The 18206-nt window shown below is 42.7% G+C and overlaps 1 protein-coding gene across 16 annotated transcripts in view; it reads left to right on the top strand.

Annotated features, from left to right (window-relative positions):
- Positions 1–18206, top strand: part of col13a1 (collagen, type XIII, alpha 1) — a 121135-nt gene that overhangs the window by 101472 nt on the left and 1457 nt on the right. For 14 of the 16 annotated variants that reach the window (XM_087982504.1, XM_087982510.1, XM_087982505.1 and 11 more), the window contains 3 exons: positions 755–790; positions 6292–6378; positions 16892–16930. In XM_087982504.1, coding sequence (XP_087838630.1) covers positions 755–790; positions 6292–6378; positions 16892–16930 — 162 coding nt within the window. Of the gene's footprint in view, positions 1–754; positions 791–6291; positions 6379–6970; positions 7049–16891; positions 16931–18206 lie in introns of all 16 variants that reach the window. The other 2 variants (XM_087982502.1, XM_087982509.1) reach the window with 1 other exon arrangement.

Raw genomic sequence — 18206 nt, 5'->3', positions numbered from 1 at the left:
TTTATTACCCTGCCCTGACTGCCCTTGAGAAGGTTATGGTGAGCTACCTTCCTGAACCATTGTTGTCTTTGAGGTGCAAGGGCATTCACAATGCTGTTAGGGAGGGTGTTCCAGGATTTCGACCCAGTGACGCTAAAGGAGCAGTGATATATTTCCAAGTCAGGACTATGGGTGCATCAGAGGGGAACTTGCAGGTGGGTTGTGTTCCCCTGTATAGGCCACACTTGACCTTCATTGTGGTAGCGTCATAGGTTTGGATCGTAATATTGGAGGAGCCTTGATGAGGTACTGTCACATGACACTATGTGCATGTAAATGCATGAGGCTGTGTGTCACATGACAGTACATGTATGTAAATATGTAAAGCTGTATGTAGTACTACACGTGTACAGCTTCTAGGACTCCTCAGTTACACTGATGTTAATGACAGTACTGTAGATGCCAGGAATCTGTAATAAAACCAGAAACACCTGGAAAAACACAACAGGTCTGACAACATCTGTGGAGAGAGAAACCAACAATGTTTCAAGTTAGTGTCAGGGATGTTTAATCTGATCAGTGATAATGAAAGGCAACAACCTAAATTGTTAATTTTGATGCCTCTCACACCTACCATTCAACTCATTCAGTAAACAGTCCCTTCATACGCTGGCTATCAGTGAATTTATCCTGTTTCTTAATTTACTGAGGACTGTTCACTTCAATCTTATGAACTCGAGCAGAATTCCATGCCAATGTTGTTTTGTTTTTGCAGGGTTCACTGGGACCAAAGGGTGAAAAGGGAAGCCGGGTAAGAGTGGCTGGCAATCTGCATGTCTCACTTAACTCCCACTCTCGTTTTAATTTGCATGTTACTTTCAAGTGACGCTGTGAGCTGGAGGCTGTATTTTCCTCTGGCTATCATGTTTGACAAAAAGCAAAAATCTGTAAAGCAGGAGCAGGGTGTTAGGGAAGGCAGGGGAATTTTTCCATTCATTTACTGCTAAAATATCCTCAAGTGAAAATCGTTAGGGGAGAAAATGTTTACTTGTTTGAGCTCATCGAGAACAGGATAAAGACCTCCCCAAAGGAGCTTGTGTAGAAATGCACTGAGATTATTGTTTAGTGTTTGCCTGAATCCTGAGTTCACAAAAATTCAATCACTCGTGTGTAGTTACCATCGCTGTTAATCTCAGTGTAACAGAGGAGGAGATAGGCTTTGTAATAAAATAGCCATTATTTGTGGGACACTGCACCTTGGGATGGTGTGTGCATTGGAGCTGATTGTGCTACCTGGGCACAACAACAGCACTGCATGTTGAGGATTAGGGAGACCGAGTAGGGATTCCAGCTTCACACAGACCTGCAAGGACAAATTACCATCTGTGTGGCACAGTGAAAGTCATTATCAGTCTCAACCTTCATCCAAGGGATCCTCAAGACAACTAGACAGCCATCACGGAACTCATCTCTCCCTCCCTCCCTCACCTCTTCCCCACACCTCATCCCCCCTCAAAACCAGCTTATACACACTTCAACAACAACTGTAACATTGACAGCTAAGGTTCATCGAAGTGGTGGCCTTAACAAAATACAGAACTTTCCATTGTATTCCATGTATCATCATTCATGAACGTCCCAACATTAAACAGTAGACGCAGCACATAGTCTGTCCACGTGGAAATGTTGTGGGATCACTGCTAGGAAATGTTGCACACTTTCTGGGAGATCAAAGTTATGGTGTTTGTCCTGGGGTGAATAAACGAGACCCAGTTCTTTGAAGGCAAAGGAAAGAGAAAAAGCTGACGTTTTTCATGGTGAACATAGAACATAGAACATTACAGTGCAGTACACGATCTTCGGCCCTCGATGTTGCGATGACCTGTGAAATCAATCTGAAGCCTATCTATCCTACACTATTCCATTATCATCCATACGTTTATCCAATGACCATTTAAATGCCCTTAAAGTTGGCAAGTCTACTACTGTTGCAGGCAGTGCGTTCCACACCCCTCCTGCTCTCTAAGTAAAGAAACTACCTCTGACATCTGCCCTATATCTATCACCCTTCACTTTAAAGCTATGTCCCTTCATGCTAGCCATCTCCATCCAAGGAAAATGACTCTCACTGTCCACCCTATCTAATCCTCTGATTATCTTATATGTCTCAATTAAATCACCTCTCAACCTTCTCTCTAATGAAAACAGCCTCAAGTCCCTTAGCCTTTCCTCAAAAGACCTTCCCTCCATACCAGGCAACATCCTAGTAAATCCCCGCTGAACCCTTTCTAAAGCTTCCACATTCTTCTCATAATGCGGTGACCAGAACTGCACACAATACACCAAGGGCGGCCCCACCAGAGTTTTGTACAGCTGCAGAATGACCTTGTGACACCAAAACGCAAACCTTCTACCAAAATAAGATAACATACCGTGTGCCTTCTTAACAACCCTATCAACCTGGGTGACAACTTTCAGGGATCTATGTACGTGGACACCGAGATCTCTCTACTCATCTACACTATCAAGAATCTTACCACTAGCCCAGTACTCTTTATTTCTGTTGCTCCTTCCAAAGTGAAACACCTCACACTTTTCTGCATTAAACTCCATTTGCCACCTCTTATCTATGTCCCTCTATAAACTGCAACATCCTTCAACACTATCCACAATTACACCGGCCTTAGTGTCATCAGCAAATTTACTAACTCATCCTTCTATGCCCTCATCCAGGTCATTTATAAAAATGACAAACAGTATTGGCCCCAAAACAGATTTTTGCGGCACACCACGAGTAATTGAACTCCAGGATGAACATTTCCCAACAACCACCACCCTCTCTTTCAGCTTGCCAATTTCTGATCCAAACCGCTAAATCACCCTCCATCCCATTCCTCTGTATTTTATGCAATAGCCTACCATGGGGAACCTTATCAAACGCCTTACTGAAATCCATATACACCATATCACCACCTTACCCCCATCCACCTGTTTGGTCACCTTTTCAAAGAACTCAATAAGGTTTGTGAGGCACAACCTATCCTTCACAAAACCGTGTTGACTGTCCCAAATCAACTTATTTCTCTCTAGATGATTATAAATCTTATCCATTATAAACTTTTCTGACACTTTACTTACAATCAAAGCAAGTCGCACTGGTCTATAATTACCAGGGTTGGCTCTACTCCCCTTCTTGAACAAGGGGACAATGTTTGCTATCCTCCAGTCTTCTGGCATTATTCCTGTAGACACTGACAACATAAAGATCAAAGCCAAAGGCTCTGCAATCTCCTTCCAGGCTTCCCAGAGAATTCTAGGATAAATCCCATCCAGCCCAGGGGACTTATCTATTTTCACATTTTCCAGAATTGCTAACACCTCCTCCTTGTGAACCTCAATCCCATCTAGTCTAGTTGGCTGCATCTCAGTATTCTCCTTGACAACATTGTCTTTTTCTAGTGTGAATACTGACAAAAAATATTCATTTAGTGCTTCCCTGCTCTTCTAAGACTCCACGCAACTTCCCACTATTATCCTTGCTTGGCTCTAATCTTTCTCTAGTCATTCTTTTATTTCTGATATACCTATAGAATCAAGGAAAACCCTAAAGTTTTCTATCTGCCAACAACTTCTCATGTCCCATTCTGGTTCTTCTTAACTCTCTCTTTAGGTCTTTCCTGGCTAACTTGTAACTCTCAAGCACCCGAACTGAGCCTTCACATCTCATCCTAACATAAGCCGCCTTCTTCCTCTTGACAAGACATTCAACTTCTTTAGTAAACCACGGCTCCGGCGCTCGACCACTTCCTCCTGTCTGACAGGTACATGCTTATCAAGGACACACAGTAGCTGTTCCTTGAATAAGCTCCACATTTCAATTGTGCCCATCCCTGCAGTCTCCTTCCCCATCCTATGCATCCCAAACCTTTCCTAATTGCATCATAATTGCCTTTCCCTCTTTCCCTGTGTTATATACCTATCCCTTTCCATTGCTAAAGTAAACATAACCAAATTGTGGTTACTATCACCAAAGTGTTCACCTACCTTCAAAAAAAACAGGACAGGTTCATTACCCAGTACCAAATCCAATGTGGCCTTGCCCCTTGTTAGCTTGTCTGTATACTGTGTCAGGAAACCATTCTGCACACACTGGACAAAAACTGACCCATCTAAAGTACTTGAACTATAGTATTTCCAGTCAATATTTGGGAAGTTAAAGTACCCAGAACAACTACCCTGTTATTCTCATTCCTATCCAGAATTACCTGTTATCCTTTCCTCTACATCTCTGGAACTATTCTGAGGCGTGACCTCTCTTTTCCTGTTTCTAATCTCAGCCCATACTACCTCAGTAGACGAGTCCTCATACGTTCTTTCTGCCACCGTAATATGGTCCTTGATTAACAATGCCACATCTCCCCCTCATTTCCCATCTTCTCTGTTCTTACTGAAACATCTAAATCCTGGAACCTGCAACAACCATTCCTGTCCCTGCTCTATCCATGTCTCCGAAATGGCCACAACATCAAAGTCCCAGGTACCAATCCATGCTGCCAGTTCACCCACCTTATTCCAGATGCTCCTGGCGTTGAAGTAGACACACTTCAAACCACCTACCTGCTTGCTGGTGAACTCTTGCGACTTTAAAACCTCATTTCTGACCTCACCACTCTCAACCTTCTGGACACTGAAAGTACAATTTCGGTTCACAACCCCCTCCAGAAGAGCACTAGCAAATCCCCCCCCCCCCCCCCGCCTCAGAATATTGGTACCCCTCTGGTTCAGGTCTACACCATCCTGTTTGTAGAGGTCCCACCTACCCCAGAATGACCCCCAATTATCCAGGTATCTGAAACCCTCCTGCACCACCCCTGTAGCAACGTGTTGAACTCCTCTCTCTCTCCCCATTCCTCTCCTCACTAGCATGTGGTGAGGGATAGCAAGAGAGTAACAAACAATGTTGCTGTTCTTCTTAAGTGATCTGTTGAGAACAGATGACTTTCTACCACGTTGGAGTCGTGGGTCCTGAGGTAAAGTATCTGCTGCTGAAATCACACTTCCTGCTGCAGGTGTTGAGGAGGGGTGATGTTTGAATTTGCGCACCCTCCTTTAGCTCTATGTACTTGGACTCCCCCTGGGGTGGTCACGTAAGAGGAAACAGTTATCACTTTCACAAATGCTTCTTCTCCATTTCGGGGAGTCTTAGACAAGAGATTCCGAGAAGTCAGTGGAATGTTGCATATTTTTTAGGGAGGTGTTAAAGGTCTTAAATCACCCCCTGGTGGTGATCAGCTGTGATGGAGCTTGGAGTAGAAAGCTTGTTTTGGGAGTCTTGTGTCAGGTATTTGGAAGCCATGGCCTACTGAATACAGTACCCTGTGCCTCAACTAGACAGAGGAAAATATGGTTCTCAGTGAGTTATCAATAAATAATCCATCAGTGACTTGATCATTTCAATTGCTTTTATTCTTATGTAATTGACAAATAATGTGCTTAACTCTCATGATAAAGCTTGCATTTCTTAAAGGGTAGATTTAACTTTGTAAATTTTCTGGCTAAATTAAGATATTTGATTATTTAAGAATTAAATAGCTTGTAATTAATTTGTCATGGTCAGCATTTTGATTTTAAACAAAATGTGGTGCCATTTAATTTCTCCAGAAGTACAGATGCTAGTTTTGATGTGTGTATCATTTTTTAGGTGTTTCAATAATGCTGTGCTGTTTCATTTGTGCTTTGCATTTTCTCCTGTGTTCTTATTCCTTCCAACAGGTCTGCCTTACCCCCTTCAAACCTTCCTTCTATTCTGCTTTAATCCCAGATTATCCTCCTCGTTCCTTCCTCCAACAGCATCTCCCTCTCTTGCTGACAATGACCCTAATGTGTGAGCTGTTCCTTTTTTCTACTCAATCTGCAAGTTTCCCTCTCTCCCTGCCTCCTCTAATATTTATTTTGATTCTGGACTGTAATTCAGTATGCAATTCATTTTGGTGTTTGTAAAGAAATTGTAAGCATTAAAGAAGTGGCCAATGTAATTTTAAAACCAAAATAATCGAGAACAGGCATTGATTCTGTTTTGTAAAATAAATTGCAGATTTCAAATTCTTAAACTTTTTTTAATGAAAATTATTTTTGCTAAAAGTATTTTTTTTGTGATACTGAAGTTTACTGAACGATTTCTAAACAATTTATTCAATCCAGTGCAATAATGTTTATTTATATGAAGTTGAGTAAAATAAATGGCAAACTTTTTTTTTCAATTTTCCCCCTTTTTTTCCATCGTTCCTTGACTAATAAAGATATTATTTGCAGGGGGAGAAGGGAAAGAGAGGTTCTAAAGGGCCCAAAGGGGATAAGGGAGACCAAGGAGTGCCCGGATTAGATGCACCTTGTCCATTGGTATGTTCTTGTGATGTAATTGAAAATGTTGGATATTGTAATGGAAAAATAAGGGAGGAACAAGAATGTCGTCCTAAAAGTTCCACAAAAATGGACTGTCACAGCAGACCTGAAGACTGCTTTTACACAAGAAGTGGAAACACCTCATCCTCCCTGGAATCAAGTCTTTGCCTAGCAACAATGTTCCAAGTTGCACACCGCCACAGAAGCTAAGTGTTCACATCCAGAGTGTGGCTCTGGAGGAGTTCCGAGCCGCATCGGATGATATGGGTTTTACGCGCCAAGATCTGCTCCACCTCTGGTGGTAGAAATCTGTTTGGAGTTTCTTTGCTTCACTGCCAGAGCTCCAGACCTGCATTCCCAACAACTAAGGAGCACTTATCAGTGAAACTGCAGCGAGCCTGACGCTGAGGGTGAGAGTTTCAAGTCAGCCATCACAAATCATCCTTGGAGCTGGACGCTCTTGATTGATGTTGCCACTTTGTCTAACACTAACCTGTCAGTTTCGAAGTCCTCCCTCCTTTCTCCATTTATGTGAAAGTCAATTGCAAATGTTTTTTGTATTAACCAAGTCAGTTCATTTTGTAAACAGGGGTTCCGAGGCTTTAAAGGAGAGAAAGGTGAACCAGGCTTACCCGGCCTGGATGGTCTTGATGCCCCTTGCCCATTGGTATGGTGTTATCGCCCTTCCCTTCCTGCATGCTAATCTGTTTAATTCATCTTCATGCATGCTGGTGAACTAATCACTCCATGTGTAATGCAAATAAAGTACAGCTCAATTCCCACATTGCCATCTAAACTCTTCACAACCAATAACAGATTGGCTTACTAACCTCATCTTGAGATTGTTTGTTGTCATTGTGAGATTTGCTACAAATGCAGAAACACTTGACATAAAATATTGCTCACTTTGCAAATAGCAATGAGGAAATTGGACAGAGCAGCATAAACCAATCAGTGTCTCTTTAGGTAAATAACACATCTCAAGAGAAACTCGGGGACCCATTTCAGAGAAGATTCATACCAATAGCAACTAATTTGAAACAATGAATATAAAGGTGATCTCCACAAACTAGACCTGATAGCGAATATATTCATTGGTCCTTAACAACTTGGACTTCACCTTTGAAAAAACACATTTCAAAATGAGGTCTATGGAATGGTCACTGTTGAAAACCTCAACTTATAAAGCTCCATTCGGATAGCTTGCTGTGGGAGGTTTATAAAACACCATGGACATTATTGAAGGATCTTATTCCTGAGATGCCAGGTGATGGGGAAGATGAATCTCTCTATAAAAGTGATGCCATGTTACTCTGCATTTCCCTTTTTTTTGTGCTATTTGCCATACAAATGTTGATATTTTTGCAACCACAAGTGTTTTGGCTTTGAAATATTGGCATTGAGTTAAATTCAATTGAAGAAAAACAGTTGATTTAGATGGTAGACTCTTCACCTGATCTTTATCACTCCAATATGGAGATACCCTAAACTATATATAATTGCGAAATATCTAAAAACTGACCTCTCATTTAATTGCTGTTTGTGGGAGCTTGTGTGCACAACCTTAACTGCTGCATTTTCATCGAAAGACAAAGTCTATACTTCAAAAGAACTCCAATGAGAGTAAATAGCTGTTGACCATCCTATAGTTGTGAAAGGCTGTACAAAAATGCAAATTCTTTTCACTCTACAAGCATTTTAAAAATTGCTAACCCAAATCCCATACCAGATTTGACCATTTTCATTTCAATGGCTTTCACTCTCCTTTGCTGTTTCAAAAACTAGGCTCTCCATCCAACCTCCCTTCCATAGTTAGTGCTGCTACAGTGAATGATTTTGCAGACCCTCCTTTTTTACATTGATGCTCCTCTTTCTCCTTTCACAACCAATTAAAAATTAACATCCCTCACTTCTTTCCTAGCCTGTCTTCTCTGTCACTTCCCTCAACCCTGCCCTGACTGCATTACAACAGAGTACCAATGGGTTAATGTTAATTGTCTCACATTAGATCTATAGCTAAATAACTTAACCTTTTTTAGTGAGAAATAAACTTCTGCTTAATGTAAGGCACAACATAAGAATCCTATTTGAAATGTATAACATTTTATTTGGTACATACTTTTTATGTTTCATTTTTTAATAATACTGTAGATTTGCAAAAGGGTTTCCACTGAAGCTCGATGCATGAACAATAGATTTAAGGCTTGCTTATAGTTCTTGTGTTTAGAAACTTTATTTAATTTTTTAAAAAGCATGTTGCATACAATTGTGTCAAGTCAAAAATAAATGTTTTTTAATTGGGGTTGATTGGGGCACATGATTTAAGAAACACAGGGATCTGTAATTTGCTAGTTTAGTGTCAGGAAATTGACAAAGCCGGGACTGGGTGCCAGCTACCAGGCAGAGTTCTCCAGTGTTCGAGGGAAGGTTTCCCTTTTCAATGCCGAGACAGTTGTTCACAGCATCTTGTGTGCACGCTGAAAGGGCTGACGCTTTTTTTTTTAACTTTCTTATTGAATGGAGTTCAAGCTTGAACTGACTTTGCCACAATAATTACTTTGTTCTGGAAATGTCAAGCACTGTATATTATTAGCATTTGAACATTGAATGATATGCCGACCTCTAGTTCCCAGTTGTAGTGTTAACCCATCTTGAAAAATAACAGATACTGGAGAATTGGAGCAAAGTGTTCTGTAACATCTACTCACGTCACTATCCATCATTTCAGAATTATCACCCCTTGAAATAAAACCGGCTATTTCATAGTTCTTAGCTGAAAGTTCAAATGAAAGGACGTCCCGCAGAAATAAGAATGGTTTTGTTTTCACTGGGATCGGGTTAGGGATGTCTTGTATTTAGGTGGGAAGGGGAAAGGTGGAGGACGTTACATGCACCTGTGTGTGAAAGGTGGAGGACGCTACATGTACCTGTGTGTGAAAGGTGGAGGACGTTACATGCACCTGTGTGTGAAAGGTGGAGGATGTTACATGTACCTGTGTGTGAAAGGTGGAGGATGTTACATGTACCTGTGTGTGAAAGGTGTAGGATGCTACATGCACCTGTGTGTGAAAGGTGGAGGATGTTACATGTACCTGTGTGTGAAAGGTGGAGGATGTTACATGTACCTGTGTGTGAAAGGTGTAGGATGCTACATGCACCTGTGTGTGAAAGGTGGAGGATGTTACATGTACCTGTGTGTGAAAGGTGGAGGATATTACATGCACCTGTGTGTGAAAGGTGTAGGATGCTACATGCACCTGTGTGTGAAAGGTGGAGGATGTTACATGTACCTGTGTGTGAAAGGTGGAGGATGTTACATGCACCTGTGTGTGAAAGGTGGAGGATGTTACGTGCACCTGTGTGTGAAAGGTGGAGGATGCTACATGCACCTGTGTGTGAAAGGTGGAGGATGCTACATGCACCTGTGTGTGAAAGGTGGAGGATGTTACATGTACCTGTGTGTGAAAGGTGGAGGATATTACATGCACCTGTGTGTGAAAGGTGGAGGATGTTACGTGCACCTGTGTGGGAAAGGTGGTGGATGTTACATGCACCTGTGTGTGAAAGGTGGAGGATGCTACATGTACCTGTGTGTGAAAGGTGGAGGATGTTACATGTACCTGTGTGTGAAAGGTGGAGGATGTTACGTGCACCTGTGTGGGAAAGGTGGTGGATGTTACATGCACCTGTGTGTGAAAGGTGGAGGATGCTACATGTACCTGTGTGTGAAAGGTGGAGGATGTTACGTGCACCTGTGTGGGAAAGGTGGTGGATGTTACATGCACCTGTGTGTGAAAGGTGGAGGATGCTACATGCACCTGTGTGTGAAAGGTGGAGGATGTTACGTGCACCTGTGTGGGAAAGGTGGAGGATGCTACATGCACCTGTGTGTGAAAGGTGTAGGATGCTACATGCACCTGTGTGTGAAAGGTGGAGGATGCTACATGTACCTGTGTGTGAAAGGTGGAGGATGTTACATGTACCTGTGTGTGAAAGGTGGAGGATATTACATGCACCTGTGTGTGAAAGGTGGAGGATATTACATGTACCTGTGTGTGAAAGGTGGAGGATGCTACATGCACCTGTGTGTGAAAGGTGGAGAATGTTACATGCACCTGTGTGTGAAAGGTGGAGGATGCTACATGCACCTGTGTGTGAAAGGTGGAGGATGTTACGTGCACCTGTGTTTGAAAGGTGGAGGATGTTACATGTACCTGTGTGTGAAAGGTGGAGAATGTTACATGCACCTGTGTGTGAAAGGTGGAGGATGCTACATGCACCTGTGTGTGAAAGGTGGAGGATGTTACGTGCACCTGTGTTTGAAAGGTGGAGGATGCTACGTGCACCTGTGTGGGAAAGGTGGTGGATGTTACATGCACCTGTGTGTGAAAGGTGGAGGATGCTACATGTACCTGTGTGTGAAAGGTGGAGGATGTTACATGTACCTGTGTGTGAAAGGTGGAGGATATTACATGCACCTGTGTGTGAAAGGTGGAGGATATTACATGTACCTGTGTGTGAAAGGTGGAGGATATTACATGCACCTGTGTGTGAAAGGTGTAGGATGCTACATGCACCTGTGTGTGAAAGGTGGAGGATGCTACATGCACCTGTGTTTGAAAGGTGGAGGATGCTACGTGCACCTGTGTGGGAAAGGTGGTGGATGTTACATGCACCTGTGTGTGAAAGGTGGAGGATGTTACATGCACCTGTGTGTGAAAGGTGGAGGATGTTACATGCGCCTATGTGTGAAAGGTGGAGGATGTTACATGTACCTGTGTGTGAAAGGTGGAGGATGTTACATGCACCTGTGTGTGAAAGGTGGAGGATGTTACATGCACCTGTGTGTGAAAGGTGGTGGATGTCACATGCACCTGTGTGTGAAAGGTGGTGGATGTCACATGCACCTGTGTGTGAAAGGTGGAGGATGCTACATGCACCTGTGTGTGAAAGGTGGAGGATGTTACATGTACCTGTGTGTGAAAGGTGGAGGATGCTACATGCACCTGTGTGTGAAAGGTGGAGGATGTTACATGCACCTGTGTGTGAAAGGTGGAGGATATTACATGTACCTGTGTGTGAAAGGTGGAGGATATTACATGTACCTGTGTGTGAAAGGTGGAGGATATTACATGCACCTGTGTGTGAAAGGTGTAGGATGCTACATGCACCTGTGTGTGAAAGGTGGAGGATGTTACATGCACCTGTGTGTGAAAGGTGGAGAATGTTACATGCACCTGTGTGTGAAAGGTGGAGGATGCTACATGCACCTGTGTGTGAAAGGTGGAGGATGTTACATGCACCTGTGTGTGAAAGGTGGAGGATGTTACATGCACCTGTGTGTGAAAGGTGGAGGATGTTACATGCACCTGTGTGTGAAAGGTGGAGGATGTTACGTGCACCTGTGTGTGAAAGGTGGAGAATGTTACATGCACCTGTGTGTGAAAGGTGGAGGATGCTACATGCACCTGTGTGTGAAAGGTGGAGGATGTTACGTGCACCTGTGTTTGAAAGGTGAAGGATGCTACGTGCCTCTGTGTGTGAAAGGTGGAGGATGCTACATGCACCTGTGTGTGAAAGGTGGAGGATGTCACATGCACCTGTGTGTGAAAGGTGGAGGATGCTACATGCCTCTGTGTGTGAAAGGTGGAGGATGTTACATGAACCTGTGTGTGAAAGATGGAGGATGTTACATGCACCTGTGTGTGAAAGGTGGAGGATGTTACATGTACCTGTGTGTGAAAGGTCGAGGATGTTACATGCACCTGTGTGTGAAAGGTGGAGGATGTTACATGTACCTGTGTGTGAAAGGTGGAGGATGTTACATGCACCTGTGTGTGAAAGGTGGAGGATGTTACATGTACCTGTGTGTGAAAGGTGGAGGATGTTACATGCACCTGTGTGTGAAAGGTGGAGGATGTTACATGTACCTGTGTGTGAAAGGTGGAGGATGTTACATGCACCTGTGTGTGAAAGGTCGAGGATGTTACATGCACCTGTGTGTGAAAGGTGGAGGATGTTACATGCACCTGTGTGTGAAAGGTGGAGGATGTTACATGTACCTGTGTGTGAAAGGTGGAGGATGTTACATGCACCTGTGTGTGAAAGGTGGAGGATGTTACATGTACCTGTGTGTGAAAGGTGGAGGATGTTACATGCACCTGTGTGTGAAAGGTGGAGGATGTTACATGCACCTGTGTGTGAAAGGTGGAGGATGTTACATGTACCTGTGTGTGAAAGGTGGAGGATGTTACATGCACCTGTGTGTGAAAGGTGGAGGATGTTACATGTACCTGTGTGTGAAAGGTGGAGGATGTTACATGCACCTGTGTGTGAAAGGTGGAGGATGTTACATGCACCTGTGTGTGAAAGGTGGAGGATGTTACATGCACCTGTGTGTGAAAGGTGGAGGATGTTACATGTACCTGTGTGTGAAAGGTGGAGGATGTTACATGCACCTGTGTGTGAAAGGTGGAGGATGTTACATGTACCTGTGTGTGAAAGGTGGAGAATGTTACATGCACCTGTGTGTGAAAGGTGGAGGATGCTACATGCACCTGTGTGTGAAAGGTGGAGGATGCTACATGCACCTGTGTGTGAAAGGTGGAGGATGCTACATGCACCTGTGTGTGAAAGGTGGAGGATGCTACATGCACCTGTGTGTGAAAGGTGGAGGATGTTACATGCACCTGTGTGTGAAAGGTGGAGGATGTTACATGTACCTGTGTGTGAAAGGTGGAGAATGTTACATGCACCTGTGTGTGAAAGGTGGAGGATGCTACATGCACCTGTGTGTGAAAGGTGGAGGATGCTACATGCACCTGTGTGTGAAAGGTGGAGGATGCTACATGCACCTGTGTGTGAAAGGTGGAGGATGCTACATGCACCTGTGTGTGAAAGGTGGAGGATGCTACATGTACCTGTGTGTGAAAGGTGGAGGATGTTACATGCACCTGTGTGTGAAAGGTGGAGGATGCTACATGCACCTGTGTGTGAAAGGTGGAGGATGTTATATGCACCTGTGTGTGAAAGGTGGAGGATGCTACATGCACCTGTGTGTGAAAGGTGGAGGATGCTACATGCACCTGTGTGTGAAAGGTGGAGGATGCTACATGTACCTGTGTGTGAAAGGTGGAGGATGTTACATGCACCTGTGTGTGAAAGGTGGAGGATGCTACATGCACCTGTGTGTGAAAGGTGGAGGATGTTACATGCACCTGTGTGTGAAAGGTGGAGGATGCTACATGCACCTGTGTGTGAAAGGTGGAGGATGTTACATGCACCTGTGTGTGAAAGGTGGAGGATGCTACATGCACCTGTGTGTGAAAGGTGGAGGATGTCACATGCACCTGTGTGTGAAAGGTGGAGGATGCTACATGCACCTGTGTGTGAAAGGTGGAGGATGTCACATGCACCTGTGTGTGAAAGGTGGAGGATGCTACATGCACCTGTGTGTGAAAGGTGGAGGATGTCACATGCACCTGTGTGTGAAAGGTGGAGGATGTCACATGCACCTGTGTGTGAAAGGTGGAGGATGTCACATGCACCTGTGTGTGAAAGGTGGAGGATGCTACGTGCACCTGTGTTTGAAAGATGGAGGATGTTACATGCACCTGTGTGTGAAAGGTGGAGGATGCTACATGCACCTGTGTGTGAAAGGTGGAGGATGTTACATGCACCTGTGTGTGAAAGGTGGAGGATGCTACATGCACCTGTGTGTGAAAGGTGGAGGATGTTACATGCACCTGTGTGTGAAAGGTGGAGGATGCTACATGCACCTGTGTGTGAAAGGTGGAGGATGCTACATGTACCTGTGTGTGAAAGGTGGAGGATGTTACATGTACCTGTGTGTGAAAGGTGGAGGATGTTACATGTACCTGTGTGTGAAAGGTGGAGGATGTTACATGTACCTGTGTGTGAAAGGTGGAGGATGTTACATGTACCTGTGTGTGAAAGGTGGAGGATGCTACATGCACCTGTGTGTGAAAGGTGGAGGATGCTACATGTACTTGTGTTTGCCTGCTTGCTGAATGATCCTTTCAACAGCAGGTATTAATGTTGGAAGGAAAATGTACTATTGAGCTCCATCGGAGAAATGCATAAATATCAATGGCCACAGATAATTATTCTATTGTTCTGTAATAATGTACAACTCACCATGGTAATCGCCATGGTCAAATGTAACTTTCAAGTCTATGAAAGTGAATACATAAAAATCCAAAAATGTTGATTTGTGCCCACTGTCAACATTTGACTTACAGACTGAAATACTTGTAGTGGCTTTATTTTTCCAGTCTTCCTCCTTAACCACCTTAGAGGTCCTCTTGACTTCTCATTTTTAAAACAATGTTTAATTAGAGGACACATCCATCAAAATCAAATTAATAAGGATCTCAGGTACAAGCAGTGTTTACATGATGTCTCTGAAGTTAAGATGGAGTCTCTAGAGGAATACAGTTTGGTTGAAGGAAGGTGAGAAGCAATTCAGAGTTTGAACTGCGAAGGAAAGGCTGAGATAAGTCAGATGTGTTTTGGTTGGAAGCTAAAGGATTTGGATGTGATATAATCCACATCTTCAAACTGTCAAGTGGTGTGACCATTGCAAATGTAGTCACATTACTTTATCAGAGGCATTACGTCTAATATTGACAAGCTCTCAATGGACTGGAGTTTTGTTTTGTGTTCATTCACTGAATGAGAGTGTCACTGGCCAGGCTAGCATTTATCGCCAGCCCTAATTCCCAGAGGGCAATTTGGAATCAACCATTGCTTGGGTCTGAAGTCACATATAGACCAGACCAGGTAAGAATGGCCATTTCCTTCCCTAAAAGACATTAGTGAACTAGGTGGGTTTTTCCCCAACAATATCACTGGTTTCATGGTCATTGTTAGCTCCTAATTCCAGATTTTGAATTGAACCCAAATTTCACCATCTGCCAGGAGTAAAGTCCAGATCCCAGGATCATTACCAGGGTCTCTAGATTAACAGGGCGAAAGTGAGGACTGCAGATGCTGGAAATTAGAGTCGAGAGTGTAGTGCTGGAAAATCACAGCCAGTCAGGCAGCAGTTCTCCTGTTCCTCGGATGCTGCCTGACCTGCTGTGCTTTTCCAGCACCACACTCATGACTCTCTGGATTAACAGTCTGGCGGTAATACCACTAGACCATTGCCTGCCTATTCTCCAAGGACAATACAGAATAAGAAGCTATAAAAATAATCTGATACTGTATTAATTCACTTCCTTGTTTAAAATAAAGTGCACAAAATATATCATAGACATAGAACATTACAGCACAGTACAGGACCTTCAGACCTTGATGTTGCGCTGACCTGTGAAACCAGTTTGGAGCCCATCTAACCTACACTATTCCATTTTCAACCATATGTTTATCCAATGACCATTTAAATGCCCTTAAAGTTAGCAAGACTTCAACAGTTGCAGGCAGGCCATTCCATGGCTCTACTACTCTAAGTAAAGAACCTACCTCTGACATCTGTCCTATATCTATCACCTCTCAATTTAAAGCAATGTCTCCGTGTGCTAGCTATCACCATCCTAGGGAAAAGGCTGTCACTCTCCACCCTATCTAACCCTCTGATTATCTTATATGCCACAACTAAGTTATCTCTCAACCTTCTCTCTAACGAAAACAGCTTCAAATCTCTCAGCCTTTCCTCATAAGACCTTCCCTCCAAACCAGGCAACATCCTAGTAAATCTCCTCTGAACCCTTTCCAAAGCTTCCTCATCCTTCCTACAATGCAGTGTCTGTACACAATACTCCAAGTGCGGCCTCAACAGAGATTTGTAAAGCTGTAGCATCACGTAAGAGATCAAAAGTTTGTTTGGTAAGCATTAAAATTAAAACAAAATTACACAAAATCTATGACTGTTAGTAGTTCACTTGGTAACATTACTTTTACCTTTTCTGGAATTTTCAACCCATGGTCTTCACAAAGCAAGACAAATTTTCAGGGTTTCTGTTTTAATTTTCAACTTGTTGTATGAGATGGATAAGTACAGAAATAAATGGGTGGGATTTCATTGAAGGTCCTCAGGTATTGACATGTGTTGAGGCACAGAATTCCAAACATAAAACTAAATTTACACAACACCAAATGTAATGTTTCATTTTCCATAAAGCAGTGACGTTAATGCAATCCCTGTCAGTTATTAGGCTGGTATCAATGCAATAAATACTGGATCAGAAAAATCTTTGGGTTCATTTCCAGCATCATCCAAAATACAAAAACTTGTGGCAGTCAAGTAGTTACAACACCGTCATGAAGCATTTAATTTCCTGTCCCATTGGAACAAGTTTTTTTTTTCTTGCAATTGCTGCAAGGGCTGTTTTCATCACAAACAACATATTTAAACGGGAGGAAGTGAGGGACATGGGAAGGGAAAAGGAATGCAAAAGGTCTTGTGAATGGCAGAATAAAATGAAAGTAGTCACTTTTTTTGATAAGTGCAACAATATATAAAGCACCTCTCTATTTCAAACTGCAGGGTGAAGATGGTTTACCTGTACAGGGGTGTTGGAATAAAGTAAGTAAAATTGTGATTACTTGAATCTTAAGCAGCTTCAGCATGCTGATGTGTGTCTTTGAATTGGCTGGAAGCTACTTGTGTCTGAAATGTGGTAAATGTGAAGCCTGCTCTTAATGTAGATAATTAATGCTGTAGTTAAATGCTATTGGAGAGCAATTTTTGGAAGCAACTACTGTAATTTCATCTTAGAAGTTTGATTACTGCAATGTTACCATTGTGACCAGCTTATTCATTACCAATCATAAATAACACGCTGGCTTTAACAGCAGGGGTGTGATTGCTGTAAACCCCAAATGTTTTTCAGCAGGACCCGAGATAAATTCCTCAACCATTTAATTGGGCTATAAAGTTCCTCCCAATTAGAATTAAGTTTACACACTTGTAAAAGTACGAATGAGTTGTTAAAATACAAGTTTCACTCTAAGCCCTCCGGCATCTGAAAGAAGCTATTACAGTAATTAAATGATGTGAGCACTATCAAAGCCCAAATTACTCGCAGTTCATTTAACAACCTGCAAGGATAACATAGAATGGTACAATTCGGGTTGGTACATGCCAGACCAAAATAAATAGAATCATAGAGTCATACAGCACAGAAACAACCCTTTGGTCCAACCAGCCAAGCATAATCCTAAACTAAAGTCATCCCACCTGCCTGCTCCTGGCCCATATCCCTCCAAACCTTTCCCATTCATGTATCTATCCAAATGTCTTTTATATGTTGTAATTGTGCCCACATCCACCACTTCCTCAGAAAATTCATTCCACACACAAACTACACACTGTGTAAAAAAAAAAAAAAATTTGCCCCCATATCTTTTTAAAATCTCCCTCCTCTCACCTTAAAAATGTGTACCCCAGTCTTGAAATCCTCCATTCTCCAGATAAGACACTACCATTAACTCTATATGTACGTCTCACATTTTATAAACTTCAATAAGGTCGCCTCTCAACCTCCTACGCTTCAGTTGGCAAATTTAATCAGGATTAGACAAGATGAATTAGTGACTGTAAAATGTCATTGGATCACAATAATAAAAACAGCAATATTAACAATGACAGTTGTAAAGTAGGAAGAAACATCGATTTTCCTGCTCCTCGGATTCTGCCTGACCTGATGTGCTTTTCCAGCACCACTCTAATCTTGGTTTTTTTTTAAAATGACAATTAATAGTTGTCACCATTATACCAGATTTGAATTCCAAATCGTATTGAATTCACATTTCACCATCTGCCATGGTGGGATTTGAACCCACACCCCCAGAACATAGAA

This window comes from Chiloscyllium plagiosum, unplaced genomic scaffold (genome assembly GCF_037043375.1).
Source record: "Chiloscyllium plagiosum isolate Xiang-an unplaced genomic scaffold, Cpla_swu_hap1 HiC_scaffold_43, whole genome shotgun sequence".
NCBI lineage: Eukaryota > Metazoa > Chordata > Chondrichthyes > Orectolobiformes > Hemiscylliidae > Chiloscyllium > Chiloscyllium plagiosum.
This window is presented reverse-complemented; position numbering and strand designations above follow the sequence as displayed.